This window comes from Cygnus olor, chromosome 8 (genome assembly GCF_009769625.2).
Source record: "Cygnus olor isolate bCygOlo1 chromosome 8, bCygOlo1.pri.v2, whole genome shotgun sequence".
Taxonomy (NCBI): domain Eukaryota; kingdom Metazoa; phylum Chordata; class Aves; order Anseriformes; family Anatidae; genus Cygnus; species Cygnus olor.
In genome coordinates, this window is record NC_049176.1 from 30,013,428 (window position 1) to 30,031,376 (window position 17,949).

Here is a 17,949-nt window from a genome sequence, read left to right on the forward strand (position 1 = left end):
AATGCTTTTAAGGGTGACTGCTGAAACTCTCGGCCAAAATTCACATTTCACTTGGAGATCGGTAGCAAGCCAGAGGTGTGTGACTATCGAAGCAGACCCGCCAGGTTGCTTATGACAAAATCTCTGCCTTCTAAGAAACCTTCAGGACCATTTGTGCAGATGATACCACACAATTTGGTGGCTGGATTCTTAGCATGGTTCTGGAATATATTTGCCTATGGAGACCATCACATGTACCACCACTTTTCAGCCTTTTGTTCAAGTAGGTCCTGAGAGGTTCTTAAGTTTTTCCTGATGCAAGCAGTGAAAGATGTCTTTGCTCAGGTGGAAGACGAGATTGTGAGAAACTACTTAGGAATGGAAAATACCTTTATCTGCAATAAGCTCCACAAATGCCATACAAAACCAAAGAACATCACAGTGAAACACAACAGACAGGTGCATAGTTGTCCATGAGCACTGAGACCGGGAACTGCTGTGTAATTGCTCCAAACCATGCTTTGTAAGGGCTCAAATGAACAACATCTCAGTCCAAAACCAACAGCAATTAGCTGTGTTGATTTCAAGTGAAATGTGAGTCATGGCAAGCAATACAAAAAAGGTTTAAGTTCAAAGTAAAATAATTGATAACAGAACACGCATAATCAAGGTTCACAGCAATACAGCACTTGATGCTCTAAATAGAGAAGTGCTGTAGGTGCCAAGCTTTTTCAAATACCAGGTGAGTACTGACATCTACTGTCCCTACTGTGCAATTGTTATGAGCTCTACCTGTACATCAGGTCAATCAGCATTTCTGGATCTTCCTGATGTTCCTTCATTTTAACTGTGTCAGAGAGGATCATATGGAGGTTGAACACGAGATCTTGGACCTGTAAAAAATATATACTGCTGTAATGAACTGGCAATGGGAATCAAGCTACTTACTGCTATGTTGGTTCCAGAGTTGCTCTGAACCTTTGTGTGTTTACCTTGCTGTCAGAATTAATCAAGGACCTGGGTTTTATGTACTCAGGTCATTAAAAAAAATGTACCTCCTTCTGGGAATACATGCAAATTCCAGCTGTAGAACAGGAAGTTTAAGACCAGCCTGCTAATGAACTACATGCCGCTTCTCTTGCGGTATTTCTTTTACCTGATCAGGAAACGTTGTCTCCCTGAGTTCCAGATCTTCTTCAGCATATGTCAAAATAGTCTTCAGGGAACGTCGCAGAAATTCCTCATTGAAATTCTGGGATGTCCCCACCAGGGATGAGAGGGACATGGTCACCTGCATTTTCACTCTGGCAAAGTTCTGCAACAGAGAAATTGTAAGTGTATTTTAAAAACCTGGAGATACCACAACAGTCTGCTGCAACATGAGTACTGTGGGCACCGTACCCTCCTACTGACACATACCCAATGCAAAAAAGAAAACTTTTTTGTGAAAAGGGCTGTCTTAGAGTAGTGATTAAATTAAATTTCTGGTGCTATTAACTTCGTAATCTGATGACAGCTTCATTTATTTCCAGGAGAAGGTTGTTCAAGTTTTGTTTTTCCGTCCTTCTCCCTCTTCTCTCAAGCACCCTGAACATGATGATGTTCAAACCCCTCTCATGAACACAGTCTTCATTCCAGACACTTGCTTTTTGGTTGATCTAGCCTAAAACCTGGTGTTACTGTGAACTCACTGCTACCTATCCCTGGGCCCAGAAGGAGTGAGTCCCTCCAGCTCTGCTGCTCAGCACAGGGGACTGTAATCAAAGTGTGCACGGGGGAACCCTTTGTGATACACAGCTACACGGGTGCTTGCAAGACACCAACTGGAAGAGTTAAGGCTGAGAGTTTTCTTGACACTTTGAAGCACACATGGGTTAGTCAAAACAAGATCTGATTAGAGGTTACCAACATCTGAGTAAAAACAAAATCCCAGTATTTCTAACTCATTTTCATGCTTGTCTAGATGATAAGCTCTCCAACAGCCTTTCTTTCACATGAATACACAGTGATCCACCCAGCAGCCCCAACCAGTTTACATGTAATAACCTAACAAAGGGCGGCGGGATACTCACATTCCCAATCTCAAAGTTTTGTCTCATCAAAAGGTAAAGCGAGGCGCTCGCGTGCGACCGTATTGTGCTGATGCTGCTGCTACAGTGTCTCAGGAGCCTCAGGCACAGATCTGCACACTGCTCAGTCTCTTCTTCAAACAGCAGCTCAGGGAACTGGAAAAACAGCACATGAGAAAACTACTGCCAGGACAGACAGAAACAAACACCTGTACAAAAATGCCACAATGATCCTCAGCAGTGAGCATACACCAGCATTAGATGAAGTCCAATATCCTCTAGTTTGAGGGGAACTGTGCTAATTTGAGTCACTTCACTTTTACAGTCAGACAAAAGCAGAGTCTCTGGCAGCATAGGAAGACGAATAATTTTATATACCGCCCCAAACACTGTGCTCCACCCTTGGACTGATTTACATCAATTCCAAAAACTCAGGCTTAAAACTTTGAGCTATTCCCAGTGTATCTACAGAAACAGATAAATTGTTTAAACTATGGTCCCAATAAAAAAATAAATGATCAATTCTAAGTGAGAGTCATCCTTAATTCCACCTGTTCTTTGTGCTGCCTACTGGCCAAGTACCTCTGTCCACTTATAGCTTGCCAGCAAGAACCTACAGCACACTCAGCCTTTGTGAACTGCACCTCTGTGCACAGCCATCAAATGCAAAGTGCAAAGATATAGGCACTGACCACGAAAACCATTCAGGTTTTATCCACCTCTAGACCCCATTTCCTGAAAATTAGTACTGCACAACACAATAAATGTTTGATGAAATGACACCAATGTAAAAGAAAAAAACAGCCCTGTCCTCCATCAGTAATGCTCCGGATATATTACAGCATCTGCAGAGAATTCACCTTTGAGACCAATGCCCTCTGTGTGGCGAAGCAGTGTTGGAGATAAAGTGCACTTTGGTTGCAGGCCATGCTATGCAGAAGCACCTTCAGAACTCCACCCAGGATACTCTCTTTGGATTCTGTCACAGAAACGGTCTGCAGACAAAAGTAAACCAAGAGTCATATGAGCAAAAGCAAGCCTCCTGACGGGGCAGTAAGAACTCTGCCAAGAAAAAAAAAGGCATAGAGAAATTACTCACTTAGCTGGGCCTGCGTAACAGGCACATTTCTGAATCAAACCCAGATGATGAAAACCTGACCCATGAGCCGAAGCTTGGGGAATGATGGTGCTTTCCATCCAGTGAGGCTCTGACCCTTTGGGACCTTGCTATACTAGAGGGAAACAATGTAGCTATCCTCTAGGGGGGTGGTTCAGATGCAGGGTGCAACCTTGGGATTCCTGGAAAAGCCATGAAACTGGGATGAAACCCTGCCTGCACCGGTGCAATGGACTTGAACAGTTCTGACATCGTTCAGTCAATTAGAGTGGCAGGAAGGTTTTGTTTAACGAACTGCTGCCTGGCCAGGTGATCGTAATGCTCTTACATCTCTATTTTCTTATCATCCTTACCTGCACAACTATCTCTAGCGTATCCAAAATAATTAGATTTGCTTCCGTTGCAAGATTTCCATCAATAAGTGCTTCATGTTCTATCTCTGCCCGGGATCTATTCAGAGAAAAGAAAGCAATAAAATTACTTCCTGTTTAAGAAATAAACCTGCATATTCCCCTTTCAAATATATTTTCTCATTATCAGGAAGCCTCTGGTTACAATGCATATATTTATACTGGACAACACTACAAGGATATTTTATGCGTCCATTAAGAGGACAGGAAGAAGGACTTGCTTTTTTACATTTACAAACTTACACATGATTTACGTTCATCATGCTCAGCAGAGATCACACTACTTTCTGACACTTGATTGCTCTCCCAGGAACACAACAACAATTTAGAATCGAAGTCCAACTCAAAACTGGTTTAGTAGCATTGTAAGGCATGCAACGGCACAACCAGGAACAGAACGTATGGGTTCACGTTAAAGGCTATGGACACAAGGTGGTGCTACACGAGCTGGTATTTATGCACTGTTGATCCCAGCAGCTAAACTGCTTGTAGTACAGAGTGCATACTGTGAAGGTGTGATCTTTGTTTTTTTATGCTACATTATGTTACAGTTTTTGAAGAATATCTTCCTCTCCAAGAACAAAAAAAATACACAGTTTTGCTGTTAAATTACAGGCACTCACTTTTCTCAAAAGGCTTATGAAGTTCATACACCAACTCACAACCAAGGGTCCCGGGAATTCAGCAGGAATCTCATAATTTCAGTGACAAGAGCTGCATTTGGCAAGGACCCAGCAGTGTATTTAAAGAGTCCAACGACAGCTCGCCCTACGCAGGTGCCATCTGACAGACTCACGCCAGGCCAAATAACGCTGGGGGTGTGACCCATGAGAACTGACAAAATCCAAGCAGAATACACACTAAAGACTCAGCTGATTCAGCTGAAAGTGTTCCTGGAACTGGCATTGCAGCAACCCTGCCCCGCACTGCTTCCTCTGGGAGCTGGGCCATACACTCATTATCTGCTCTTCAGACTCCAGAATATGAAGGCTTGGGGCATGGCCCTATATAAAACTGTACCGCCTGCATAAAACAATACCACCTGCAATTAGCTGTGCACAATTTCTCACTGTGAAACAGGTCTTGCTTGGCATATCTCAAAGGGTCAGGCTAGACCTACGCATGCAAGGCACACCTGCAGTGCCACGGCTACCGGGGGAGTTGGGTGTGATGGCTCTAGGCTCACACTGAGCAAGCAGGGGTTACAAAGCGGGTTTCCAGAGTTATCTGAGCAGATTCTTCTTAGGGGCGAGATACCATCCTTTAATCGTTGTGGCATTCCACAGCTGTTTAACATGAAGTCCTTCTGGGAAGAGGAGAGGGGCTCAGACCCAGTGCCAGCAACTGGTGACTTCTGCAGGCCAAATTTTACTCCGGTACAACTCTGCCCACAGCTCTGGAGTTGTACCATGGTGGGATTTATACCTACGCCACTTCATCAGCAGGTTGAAACACACTGGTCGTTTGGCTTTTCCGATGCCGCAACCGGACTTGTTTTTTGTCTTGGACAAAAAGCCACTACTTGACGTAACAAGAGATTGTGTTCTTGTGTTGGACAAAGCAATTAGAAGCTGTGAAGATGTACTTCCAAATCCAGGAAGCATCATTCTGTCTTTGTGGATAAAATTTGGCCTGATCTCCATGCTGGCTCTGAGGACCCCGCTCCCCAGTTTCTTCAGAGCTTCCCTCGGGAAAGGATCCCTAGGATTGCATTCCTAGGACTAGGAACAATTCTTTTGCTGGGAGGATGGAGACTGAAGGTTGCAATTTGAGGAAACAGAAAACAAGCACAGCAAAGCTCAAACACAACTCCTGAGCCCTCCGGATTAAACCACACCAAGAGAGGGAATTTTAAAGGAAATGAGTGTAGTAAGCAGAAAGAGCTCATTCCAACCAGTTGCACACACACACTGAAAACTTCTGCCAAGCATCACAAACAAGGCTGTGATGATTGAGTCTGCAGATGTACAAAATAGCAATTTATAAGAACTGCACACCAATGCTACAGTACCTGGCTGGTTTGTGGCTTCTAAAAGCACAGCACATGTGGAAAAACAATCAAAGTGATGGATTAGGACAGGAAAGGAAAGTGAGCTTTGAGAACTCCAGAATGCTCTTATGGAATAAAGGAAATATGACATGAGATATATATGCTATCTGTGACTATTGTTCATGGATTTCTCTCTAAATTACAGCTTACTACAGGATTTTAAGAAGGCAATGGACTTGTATCAGTCTTTTTTAATCTCATTTTAAAATACTAAGAAACCAAGGGACAGTGAAAAAGAGTTAGATGGTGCAGTGTTAGACTAAAAGTTATTTGCACACTGCCAGCCCTGCTCCAGCTGAGAGCCCAAACGTGCTCACACGAGAGCTCAGTGGACTGCTGCCATTGACCTTCTATGGGGAAAGAGACCCTGCATAACCACAGGCAGTGTGACATTGTGAAAGTAGAAGGATAAGGCCGAGTTACTTGTCTAGCTTTTCTGTGTTTTGACGCCAGTGAGTCATATCCTTTCTCCATCTCAAATTCTCTTGACTTCCAAATGCGCTCCCAGAAGGACTTCTCTCTGTGGGACAATATTAAAACAACAGCAGTCATCTAATATTAATTTTTTTGCACGAGCAGCAACTCTAGATTGTTCACAATGACAGCTGAGAGCAAACTATAACTTCTTAGAGCCCAAGGCCGTGGCACTCACCCAAGATGTTTATACAGCCTCTAATTCTGTCAGTGCTAAGTGGCATGAGAGACAACTTCACTTGCAGTGGTTTTCATCCAAGAGAACAACGAACAACACAGACCACTCTGTGTGCTGCCACAAACCAGCTCGCTACGGAGCTAACAGAGAGAGGCTGCTGAGATACTCAAATCAGGGAGGTAGCTATCAGGGCTGCTAAGAAAAGCACCTTCCTTGGGCTACAAAAGGGGCCGATGTAGGCAACCCTCTGCAGTGTGACATTGCTGTCCTCAGCCGACACACAGTAGCGTCTCCACGATGGCGCTGAGACCCCCCCCTTTCCTACTTTACAGCCTTTCTATCTTTATTGTCACTGCTGGGAGGGCAGGGGAATTTCACCATTCAATGTCCCAGGTAAGTGATAAAGGCAATGAGGGCCAGATTTGGAAAAAAGAAAAAAAAGTACAAAGGTCCCCATCTCTCTGAAATGATTCATTAATTATGCCTCTAAAATATTTATTTAATGTAGCCCATAATAAGGGCTAACATGTATCAGGAAGCCTGTGGCCAGTTCTGATTCTTGTCCTAATCCCTTGGCCCTTCTTTCTCCCAAACAAAATAAGTTGCATCATCACAAGATGAATGTTATGCTAACTACTGACTATTTCAAGTCTCACTAAATTAGTACAAATATCCAGATGTTTTCAGATGGATCAGACAGTTTGTCTTCTGCTCTGATCCCTGCACAGGACATACTAGAAGGTGGTCCTGAAAAATGCTTATGGTGAAAGAAGTTCAGGCAAGAATATCCCATAAACAAGACATGATCATGCATACACCAAAGCAATCTAGTAACAACTGTCTGCAGATTGAACTCAAAAAATGAGCAGAGATTTTGCAGACCCAGTGAAGGATGCTTCACACTACAAATGGCATTTTCTAAGGGCCTCTTTGCAGATTTTGATGGGTAGTATCCCACGCCACAGACATATGCAAGTAATCACTGGGGATGGGAGTAGTGGCTTTTGGAAAAAGGGTAGAGCACAGAAGACATCTTTACTTACCTAGCTGTCCTCTGCTTCTTCGGACCATTTCCTGCCTTGCCCCTATGCTTCCCAAAATAGCTTCTTCAAGTTTGGCTCTCATGTCTTTTGACTTTTTGAATGTCAAACTGTTCATTCTTTCAAACACTTTCTTGCCCTGCAAGTTTCAAATGACAATGAAGAAAGAGTCTTTCAACCTGGGTTATTTTCTAAGCATAACATCTCAAAATATCTTTCCTGTCTGAAGACATACAGCAAGAAAGGAACACAGATTTAGTTGCTAGCTAGATAATCTACCCAGACTCCAGCATCACTACGGAAAGCTCTCATCAACAGAGCAAGCAAAATGGCCAAGAGCTATCCCCTTTCCCTGCAGCAGTTCCCACATGAGTGGCAAACAGCAGAAACTGCCTAAGAAATGGAAGGAGTCAGACACACTTACATGGCTGAAAAGTGAACGTGGAAGAAGGCTAGAGGTTGCACAGAGAAATGCTTAGCCTTGGGATTTAGATTACAGGAAATGCCTTTCTGGAGTTGTGCAAAGGACTGGAGTGTAAAGTTCCTCTGCAAGCCTTAGAAGAAACTTCACAAGGTTTAAATAGCAGTACCTTGTACTCAAAGCAGGATACGCAAAGGTAAAGCAAATCCAGGAGGCGATTGAGCTGCAATACTGACAGGTCTGTGAACCACTTCTGTAAGACACTTTCATCGGCGTTCTTGAGCACCCACAAGAGACAGATCAGAAGGCTGCGGCTGGACTCTGTTGAGAAGGTGGAGTGCTGCCTGCCACTCTGAAACAGACAGGTCAAGACATTTGCCACACTGGATTTCATGTCCAAACACTTGAATCCTCACTAAAAGGATCTTCACAAGCTACCACTCTGGCCTCAATAATTACCAGATAGGAACACAAAGTGAATAGATGTTTTTTACTAACAATTAGGGGATACACATTTCTCCTTCCCAACCTAACAGCTCAGAGGAGCTGCCACAGTATGTTTGAAGCAAACTCATCATGTTACGGGAATGTCTTTCTGTTCAGCCAGCGAAGACCCACATCCCTCAAAATGCCTTTAATAACATGCAGCAGGTTAACAGGTAGGCAGAGGAGCTCCACTCATTTTCTCATGTATGTACTTGGGTCTCTCTCATCCAGAACAGCGTTTCACTCTGAGTGCATGTACCAGCAAAATGGGGTCCTGAGGCAGGAGTAAAGAAATGGAAGGACCTGCCTGCTACCAGAATCTGTGGGATTCCCTCCCCTGTGCAGAGAACAAGGGAAATAACCCATTTATGTCTTAAACTAGGTGGGACTTAGATCTTTCACTTAGAACTTATAATGGCCATTGCACTTCATGGACCTTTTATCAGATTGTCTCAGAAAAAGAGAATCTTTATCAGAAAATGCTTCCATTTTCTGACCTTTGTTGATTTTTATCCCTGCTTGGCATTTCATTATACTCCCTGTGAGAATGGCACGGCAACATGCAAACGTGATTTGTTCCCACTTGTCTTTCACCCTCTGCCTCCCTGTGTGACACCCAAATCTACAAACTGATATGAGTCCCTACCGCTCACTGATCAGCCCTACAGGGCATGCATGTGTAAATATTTGCTTGTTGACACAGGCTGAGGGTCAAGGAATAGGCAGGATAGCTTTGTACCGATGAGGCGAGTATAATACTGCTGGGCCGGGCGAGCTGAGGGACCGATGTTCCTGCGATGGCCATGGCAACTGTCTGGCTTATCATGCTGCCACCCTCGCTTTCATAATCATCAACAGCGACGCAGCTTGGCCTCCCTCGCTGGTTGTGACTCTCTGCCAAGAAACATGTGCATCCCAGTTAATCCCCAAATTCAAAGTGGCTCTCCCCAGCACTTGTTTCATTGAACTGTCTGGAAATGCAAACTGAAAATCATCACACTCACAGATAGGGTCCTGCAGTATACAGGACTGACTGTTATATGAGGTTATGCAAAGCAAAGAAAATAACCATCTTCAAATGCAACTTACACAACTTCAGTATCTAGAACCCTTCTGAAAACAGACTTTTTACAACTTTGAATACTCCACTCCAAATCCTTACTTGCAGCTTTACTACGTCATCAAACTCAAAGGACAGCGATGACTCCCAATTTGAAATTACTCTAGATCAGACTCCCTTGCCCTGAACTGATGCATCCCACCTCTGGGGTTCTGCAGGACACTGTGCAAAGCACACCTGAAACGAGCTGCTGATAGAGCACAGTCTGCTTATCCTTTGTAATTTTTCTGAGACTTGTACAGTATATGGAATGACTTCTAAAGCCGGTCAGAGCAGGGAGGCTGGCTGGGCACATACAGACAACAGCCAGATGGCAACTAAAATGCATTACTAGTTTTTCACTTCATGCAAACAAGTAGGCAAATGCAGCTTTTGAGTGTTCAGTTGTTGAACTTGGATATACTGTTGGATATATTTTGCAAGTGTGGTTTCAAAAACATGTCAAAGTTACGAATACTTCAGAAATATAAACAAACTCATCCAACAGCAAAGGGATTTGTTGTTCAATTTTAGAAAGAAAAAAAAAGCACTCAAATCGTGTGAGCAGATGAATATTCAAGGCACAGAATGTAAAATACCTGTAAAGTCATAGAGCTGAGGCACGGTTTCCATGATCACGCCAATCAGAGGTAGGTACAGCATTGCAACCCGGGCCTTTACCTGCGGGTCAGCGTACCGTGGATCCGAGTCGTGACTGGACAGTAAATTGTGTACCATATTGATGACCTTCTTATGCAATCCAAATAAACTGTTAAAAGAGAGTTGGGTCACACAGATTAGTTAATACCTTCAAAGCAAACTATACTTTGTAACTGAGAGGTTTCAAAAAAAGAAAAAAAAAATCCCGGTTTTTATTTTTAACTTCACTTAAACCGCCATTACGCGTATTCTTTGATCTCCCCTGGATTTTACAAATGGCTGGCTTTTGCCCATGCCACATAAAATGTACAGAAATCTCTTGCTGAGGTGCACACGCAATATAATGTGAACACTCATATTTTCCATACAAAAACAAAGCCCCAACTTCTGCTATGTTGAAGGATTGAATCAACTGGAAAACGTTAGGAGAACCTGGGGAGTAGAGAAGACAAGGAGAGAAACTTGAGAGGACAGTTGGTTTAGTGAAACTATTTGTAGTGTTCTTTTTTTGTTTCTATTTAACACTATTTACAGAGAAAAGCCCTCCTAAGACAGAACTTTGCTTTTATCAAATGATCAGTAAGTTTCTGTCTCAGTTCCCTGAACCCACGTGCAATTATTCAGTCAAAACAGTAGACTACATACAGATCAGTAACTCTGAATTAAAAATGTCACAGAAATGGAGGGGTAGAAGGAAAAAACAGCAAGAAGTGGCCTTCCCTATTATTAAGATACAAATCACGGCAGAGCCCCAGCACCCTTCCCTTTTGCAGGACACCTTGCGTGAGCCTACGTGGTGCTCATGGCTTGTGAACACAAACTCCTCTGAATCTCTCAAGAACTCGCTCTGCCCCTTTCAATCCCCTCAGGCACCACACAGAGGCAAAACTCTCCCAGAGCAAATAGCATGTGTCTCTATGGCTATTTGCTTCTGGAGGCAAACCAGCCCAGGAAGACAACTCTACCCCATGCACGAAGCAGCCAAGGAAGCTCATACATTATGCAGTAGCAAAACATAAGCTTCAGTGTTCAAACCTGAGGTATTAAAACAAGGGCCGAATCTCAGGCAGTATCCACTTTCCTGAAAAGTAGAGTTGAGTTCTGGTTAAAAAAGATGAGAGATTCTGACTGGGTTGTCGGGGGGTTAAAATGATTATAAAGACACCAGCAGAGGTTAGGAGGTCATTAGCTAGTTGAAGCTATACTTCTTTCTGTTTTTTTTTTTTGTTTGTTTGTTTGTTTGTTTTTTAATCAAGCTGAGATAAATCCTACAATTGCTTGTTTGCATTGTCAATGAGATCCTGTTTATCATTTAAACTAGGAAGGAAATGCTTATATAACTGACCGACTCCTTCAAATTAAGGTTAAAGAGAAGTCTGTGTGTTATTCTGAAGGAGCGGCATCTAGGCTATGTGTGAACAGCTAAAAGGAAGCTATCCTGCAGGCCATGGAGCTACGTACAGGGAAAACACATTCAGACAAGGCAATGTCATTAAAACTTAGGGCTACATGGATATTTTTCCCCTTTTCCTGAACAGAACAGGTACTGTGGTAGATTGATCTGTATCGAGGAGGAAATGTGACCTGCTATCTTTCTGGCTGATAATGCAATGAATCGATCTTGCCACCCTCCAGCCGGCCCCTCCGACTTCTCAGCCCTGGCATGAATTTGGGTCAACAACACACGCTTCTGGAAAAATGACATTTGTCAGTGAATACTGAGGGCCAATTTTTGATTTTCTCACTTCTGACCTGTAACGTTGCTCATTATGGGCAATGTAGGCACTATGAAATGAGCAACAATTATTATTATGCTTGAATAATCAAAGCATCACAGCACTGATAGCAGAGAAAATCTCTTCAGGCTCTATCTGCCTGACCTCACTCTCTGTTTTCCACTTCTGCAACTGTCAAATTAGACTGCTTTGTCACATCCACATGCTGTCTCATCTTTTAGACTGCAAGTGCTCTGGAGGAGGGCTGTAATATGTTTTCTTACTGCACAACACCTAGCACAGAGGGGTCTAACTAAAGCATCACCTTTAGGCAACAGGGCACTGCAAGCTTTTCTGTCCAAGGGAATCCAAGGAGCTCTTATAAAATGGGCGAGCTAAAACGTAACATATTTTGCTAATGGAACAAAAAAGAGCAGGGAGAGAATAAATGTAAGTCTCTGCACCACTTATCAAGACCTAAGGCAAAGCTCTAATGCAATAAGCAACTAGATGGACATCCCTTTCCACTTCTGCTGCAGGATAATGCAACTGAGAACTATTGCGAGCTTTTTCCAAGGGTCGCCAAAACATTTTAATGGCAAGCATGTCTACATCCTTTACTAATAACCTGATAATGATCCTATCTGACCATTAGAACTCTTCACAGACATGGGAAGAGTAGATTTTAACAGAATGACATCCTTCACATGGTGCATCTATCAGGAAAAGGCTGAAGGTTTAACCCTGAGAACAGATAACAGGCTGCAAACTACAAGTCATTCCGGAAAATCGTAACAAATTAAGGCACTACTGATACACATCTTCACCAAAATTCAGGAGCTTTGGTCAAAATCGATCTCCAGAGCTGAACCACTACCAGTGGACTTTTTCTGTCTACACAGGGTTAGCGATAAGAGCTGTCTCCCCAGGGGAGATGAGCAAGATGATACTGACAGCTCCTTTGTGCTGCTGGGCAAAGATTACCATCCATGTCCGAGCTAAGGGTTAAGAATATCAAGATGAGAGAGCTCAAGAAGCAGGTATGTGAGAACAGAAAGTTTGTGAAGAGTGAGCAAATATGAACAGAGACAGGACCTGATTTCTAACCAGGGAGCAGGATGTCCCTATACTACAAAAAGGATTTCTGCAGATGGTGTATGGGTAAAGATTTGGTGCTTTTCCCATTTCAGACCAAACAAATGGGACTACAGTGTGTTATGTACATATACAAGAAAATATTCTCATTTATGGCATCACTTTCTTCTCCAACAGAAAACAGAATTAATGTTTAACTCCTGACACCACTTTGTAAAGGGGCAGAATTACCCATGAATTATCAGTATTTGTCGACTCTGCTGATTATTTCTGGGTCCACCTTGAGAAAATGGCTGCGAGAGAACTTAGGACTGCAGAAGCAATCAATAATTTCCATTGAAATCCATTTTAAAGCGGTAAGGCAGAATACAGCCCTAAATAACACAAGTAACAGACTGGCTGTCAGGACTACAGGCTACACTCCTACTTCAGAAAATTATTTGCTGCACAACCCAGGCAAGTTACTGACTAACTCTGCGTGCTTGACTCTATTAATCTATTTATGTAACCCACAGGGGTCTCACTGATGCATAATTTATGTTTACACAGAGCTGGTAGGGCCACAGGTGAAATGCATTACAACATTTAAAACCACCAGCACCAGAGACTTCCTAAATGTTGAGAATTATCTGTTTGTTACAATTGAGAATAGCTGTTTTCCTCTTAGAGCTCCAGAGGTGTCCCTGTGGCCAGCTGGGGGCTCCAGTAGGAACCTCTCTGCCTCTTTCTCAGCTGGAAAAACGTGACTGGAATCATGTTTACAGCGTCAGTGGTAAGGAAGTAAGAAATACAAGGGGCATGGAGAAAGAAGATTCTCAGAGTTAAATAATAGGCTTCTCACCTTCTCAGCTCACCAATATAAATCAATTCTGGCCAGGCCAGAACCTGGTTGTTATCCACCATTTACTTGGAATTACAGAAAACTCTTGGGGAAAAAAAAATTGTAAAGATTTACCCTTCTGCATCGGGATCTAAAATGACAGCCAGTTCTGTTAACACAAGCCCAGCCAAGTAGTGCTGTTGGCGGAAAGGCACAGACAATTCAAACATGTTTGCAATCTTCTGGTCTTGGACATTTGTGGAGAACCCAGAACTCTGTGGAAAAAAAAAATCAAGTTTCAGAAGATGCATAATAAGACCCCTTAGAACACAGAGAGTTGAAGTCTACAAAACATATCAGAAGCAGTTTTCAGAATTAAAGACTATTCCACGTAAACTACCTTTTCACTTTTTTTTTGTTTGGATCTAGGCACATCTATTTACACTACATCCAAGCTTACTAGCTCTCCTCTTAATTCTGTTTGTCATTATTGCCTTCTCACCTACAGGGCAGGCCTTAGGGAAGTTAAGCCAAATAACCTTTAAAAGTGGATTAGTTAAACTTTTAACTCAGGTATGGATGCTTTTATTCAGCCTTAAGAACACTTTAATCTGATTTAGTTTACTTAATTTTTCAACTAATTAATCCGATCGAATGACATACTTGTTAACTCAAATTACTACGGTGCACAGAAAGCCAGCCCCTTGTTTTCTAAGAAGAGGGTAACACTGCACGAAGTTTTTTTAATAGCTCATTTACATTCATGCATAATAGGGGGCTATGTACCTAGGTACAGAAGGATGTTTGGACACTACAGGAATATGGCTATGGCTTTTATTTTTTTACATTATAAGACCAAGTAAGTCAAAATCTACATGGCAGGAAAAACTCTTATGCTTGCCTCCAACATTCAAAGTTTGGATGTCAGAGACAATTCCAGCTTTTATTGCTGAAACCCACATATGGGTTCAAGATGTTGCAGGAAGAAGTAAAACCAAGACTGCTGTATCCAAAGCCACATCACCCAAACTGCCAGCAACTCTTGTACGGTTTCCCGAGCCTGTCCCACACATAACCCACATCCCTCCACCACAACCTTTCCCCAGCATGTCATTGGCAATGGGGCCTTTCAAGTGAGAGCTGTGTTTGTGCACTTCTTAGCTGTTCACCTGTTCCTTCTTGAATGAAGTTAATTTCTAAATAAACATTTCCAATACTAGCAGCCAGAGACTGAAAATGCAGGTGATACATCTGCCTCCTATGATTTAAGCCTCAGAACAGAGCTCAACTTGCATCTTCACAAACGATCCCTGTCACAAGGGTACCTGAGACGTTGCTGAAGACACAGATGGTGATGGAGATGCAGGTGGTGTGAGCAAGCTGCAGGGTAAATTCAAGGTCACGTAGTGTTCGTGGCTGCAGACGATGCGAAGGAAGTCCAGCCTCAAAGACACCAGGTTACTTGGGTTCGGTATGGTATAGAGCTTTGTTGACACCTGGCAAGTTTAACCCATAAGATTGCAGTCAGCACCAAAACAGAGTATAAAGGCAGCCCCAGCTCCCCTGTCCCATCACTGCTCCCAAAAACCACTTCCAAAGCAAGAACTAAAGAATATCATTAAACGATCACATCCACATCACTACTTTGTGCTGCTGCTGATTAAGCTTGACAGGCCCACTGAAAAAAACATGGTAGCCTGAGTTCCCTGACAAAACCTCCTACAATTTTTGGTTCAGTTACTCTGAACATGACGAGCAGAGGGAATAATTCCTCCTTCCTGCTGCACGTCCATTCGCCCAAGGGAGTTATGCTTAATTCACATGTAAGAGTGTAATCAGAGGGGTGTAAACTCCAAACCACCAGGTATGCTGGCTTGCTCTAGAGACCTGAATAGAAAATTTCTGTGTTCATACTTCACTGTCTGTCCAAGGAAAGTTAGAATAATAGGCTATGCTACAGTTCACAGCTAAGTCATAACATCTATCTGCATTCACCTGTTTGTAGCAGGTCTTAATAAGACCAAAAACAAATCCTCTGTCCATGATAGACAATAGATCATTGAGGAAAAATGCAAGACTGGTATTGAGCCTTTCAACCATTTCTGTATCCTAGAGAAAAGGAAAAAAAATAGGAAAGAAAATGACAAAGAGCACACTGAGCAGTAGCATGGTAATATAATGTGTTCAAATGACAATTCCTGGTATGGGCACCAGCAAACAATACACATGAGGTCTGGTGTCTCAGTTCTGACCTGGGCTCACTTTAATTGTTTGCCATTACCTTCTGAAACCGAGAGACTATATCACCGGCAATTGTGCTGACCAAAGCAGTTACATCATCCATGAAACGCTCAGGGAAACGATGCTTTCGCGAACCCTCCAGTTTGTCAGCGAAATACAAATGATGCACCATGCTCTTCACCTATAGGAATATAAATTACAGCGGAGTCACTTACAGAAACGAAGAGGGAGGGAAGCTCAATTGCTGCTGTTTGTGTTTTAAACTACAGATTTTAAGACAATAAGCAAAGTGTTTCCAGGTTGCTCACCATCAGCTCGAAGAAGAACCAGGCCTGCTGCAGGGCTGCCTCCCGCACGCTCCCACTGCACACAACCCACTGTAAGGCCAGCTCTTCATGAAAAAGCTACACAGATGCAAATCCAGAGTTAGTCCGAGCCTCACCATCAGCTCACAAAACAGTCCGCATGAGAAATGGTAGCACGATCCATGGGAAGTATGGCAAACAATGAGGTTAAGCAAAATAATAACTGAGAACATGACAGCAGTGGCGGCATCCCTCAAAGAAATCCCCAACTAACAATGAAGGATGATGTCATGATATGTGACGTGAGAAACGTTTCACAGCAGCTTGCTCCGAAATCGAATTTCAAGTGTCAAAAGAATTTTTCCACCCACCCAAAAAAAAAGTTTGGTGCTCAAATTAGTTCATTTTAAAAGTCTACCTTTCTGCCTGGTCTGATTTTTGCAGGAAGGAGGAGTAAAAAGTGGACATATAAAGCAATTTGTATAAACATGTATATTTACTGTGAGAAAGGCCTTAAAACAGTAAGAAAGAAACACGGCACTAAGAACCTGCTTTTTGATTTCTTTTCTTGGAAGGACCAATCCACAGACTGGACATTGTCAGCGATCACATTTTCATTACACAAAAAGTCAGGCATTTTGTCTTTCTGACGTGTTTAATAGGATCTCATCTCCTTTAAGGGAGTGCACTTCCCAAGTAACTCCCCTTCACTTTCTGGAGTCACTTTGGATTAACACCTATACAACAGAGTTGAGCATACATTTGTAATGCTAACCATCTAATGCACTGTAATTTTGCACGGAAGGATGTATCATTTACATGTCTAGACAGTGCTATTCATATTTTTTGAAAGCCAGAAATACTTTGGCTCCAAACAGTGTGGACATTAAATCAGACAAGCTACTCCTGATCATTTTAATTTTCCCAATTCAGCTCTGTCAGAATACTTCATATTCGCTACAGCCTGGACATTCGGAGGTGCTAAGCAACAGCAGTTCCTAATGACCTCGGAAAGGATCAGGCTATAAATAAAAGAATAGATTGCATCATGTTTTCAGAATGACTTGACCTCCCTGCCCCACAATATCAATTGTCTTCACTGAAATCTACCTTTTTAGTTGGTAATCGTCCTGTTAATGTTTGTAAGAAACTTGACGTCTCAGTGTGCGAAGACATACGATTACAACTTCGATCCGTAGCCTACGGAGTGGAGATGAATGAATGATGACAGGACATTAAAGTTTGCTGTGGATGTGTTTTGCAGCTCAAGGACAATGTACGTTTACAAAAATACTGTTCCAACTGTAGGCTTTTACTGTCTTTACACCTTTTTATGCATTCTCAAAGACTTACTCATTTACAGATCTGGTTTAAACAAAATGACAGTACTTTTTATTGACATATTGGCTATTTAAATAACTGCATGTTCTTATGCACAAAGACACTTAATGCTGCAAAGCATGAAACCTTTTCATCATTCTATTTTATCAACATGCATATGTCAAGGAAGTAATACTCGTAATTTCAGTGCCATACCTCTCAATCTACCAGAGACCAAGCACGTGGGGATGCACCCCCCACGGCGACGCTGCTACTGGCACAGAGAATCAGAAAATCACTGAGGTTCTCTCTATGTCTGGTGGAAATAATTTGCCGTGAGTGCAAATGAACTCAGATTAAATATTTCTGGAAGACTGGTAAACTTGAAAGCAAGTACAGTTGAGAGGTATGTTCGAGGCAACCATGCAGTGGAAAGCAGCAGGCAATGGGGACTGAATAAGTTAAGTCTT

The 17,949-nt window shown here is 42.6% G+C and overlaps 1 protein-coding gene across 16 annotated transcripts in view; it reads right to left on the reverse strand.

The window, feature by feature from the left end:
- DOCK7 (dedicator of cytokinesis 7) overlaps positions 1-17,949 on the reverse strand; it is a 99,305-nt gene that overhangs the window by 15,396 nt on the left and 65,960 nt on the right. For 6 of the 16 annotated variants that reach the window (XM_040565914.1, XM_040565915.1, XM_040565913.1 and 3 more), the window contains 16 exons: positions 17,270-17,359; positions 16,163-16,258; positions 15,895-16,035; positions 15,609-15,722; positions 14,939-15,109; positions 13,749-13,888; positions 9,923-10,092; positions 8,964-9,118; positions 7,908-8,090; positions 7,321-7,456; positions 6,049-6,145; positions 3,519-3,615; positions 2,909-3,043; positions 2,052-2,204; positions 1,136-1,294; positions 772-872 (listed from right to left, as the gene is read on the reverse strand). In XM_040565914.1, the coding sequence (XP_040421848.1) occupies positions 772-872; positions 1,136-1,294; positions 2,052-2,204; positions 2,909-3,043; positions 3,519-3,615; positions 6,049-6,145; positions 7,321-7,456; positions 7,908-8,090; positions 8,964-9,118; positions 9,923-10,092; positions 13,749-13,888; positions 14,939-15,109; positions 15,609-15,722; positions 15,895-16,035; positions 16,163-16,258; positions 17,270-17,359 (2,138 nt within the window). Of the gene's footprint in view, positions 1-771; positions 873-1,135; positions 1,295-2,051; positions 2,205-2,908; positions 3,044-3,518; positions 3,616-5,586; positions 5,605-6,048; positions 6,146-7,320; positions 7,457-7,907; positions 8,091-8,963; positions 9,119-9,922; positions 10,093-13,748; positions 13,889-14,938; positions 15,110-15,608; positions 15,723-15,894; positions 16,036-16,162; positions 16,259-17,269; positions 17,360-17,949 lie in introns of all 16 variants that reach the window. The other 10 variants (XM_040565912.1, XM_040565904.1, XM_040565903.1 and 7 more) reach the window with 3 other exon arrangements.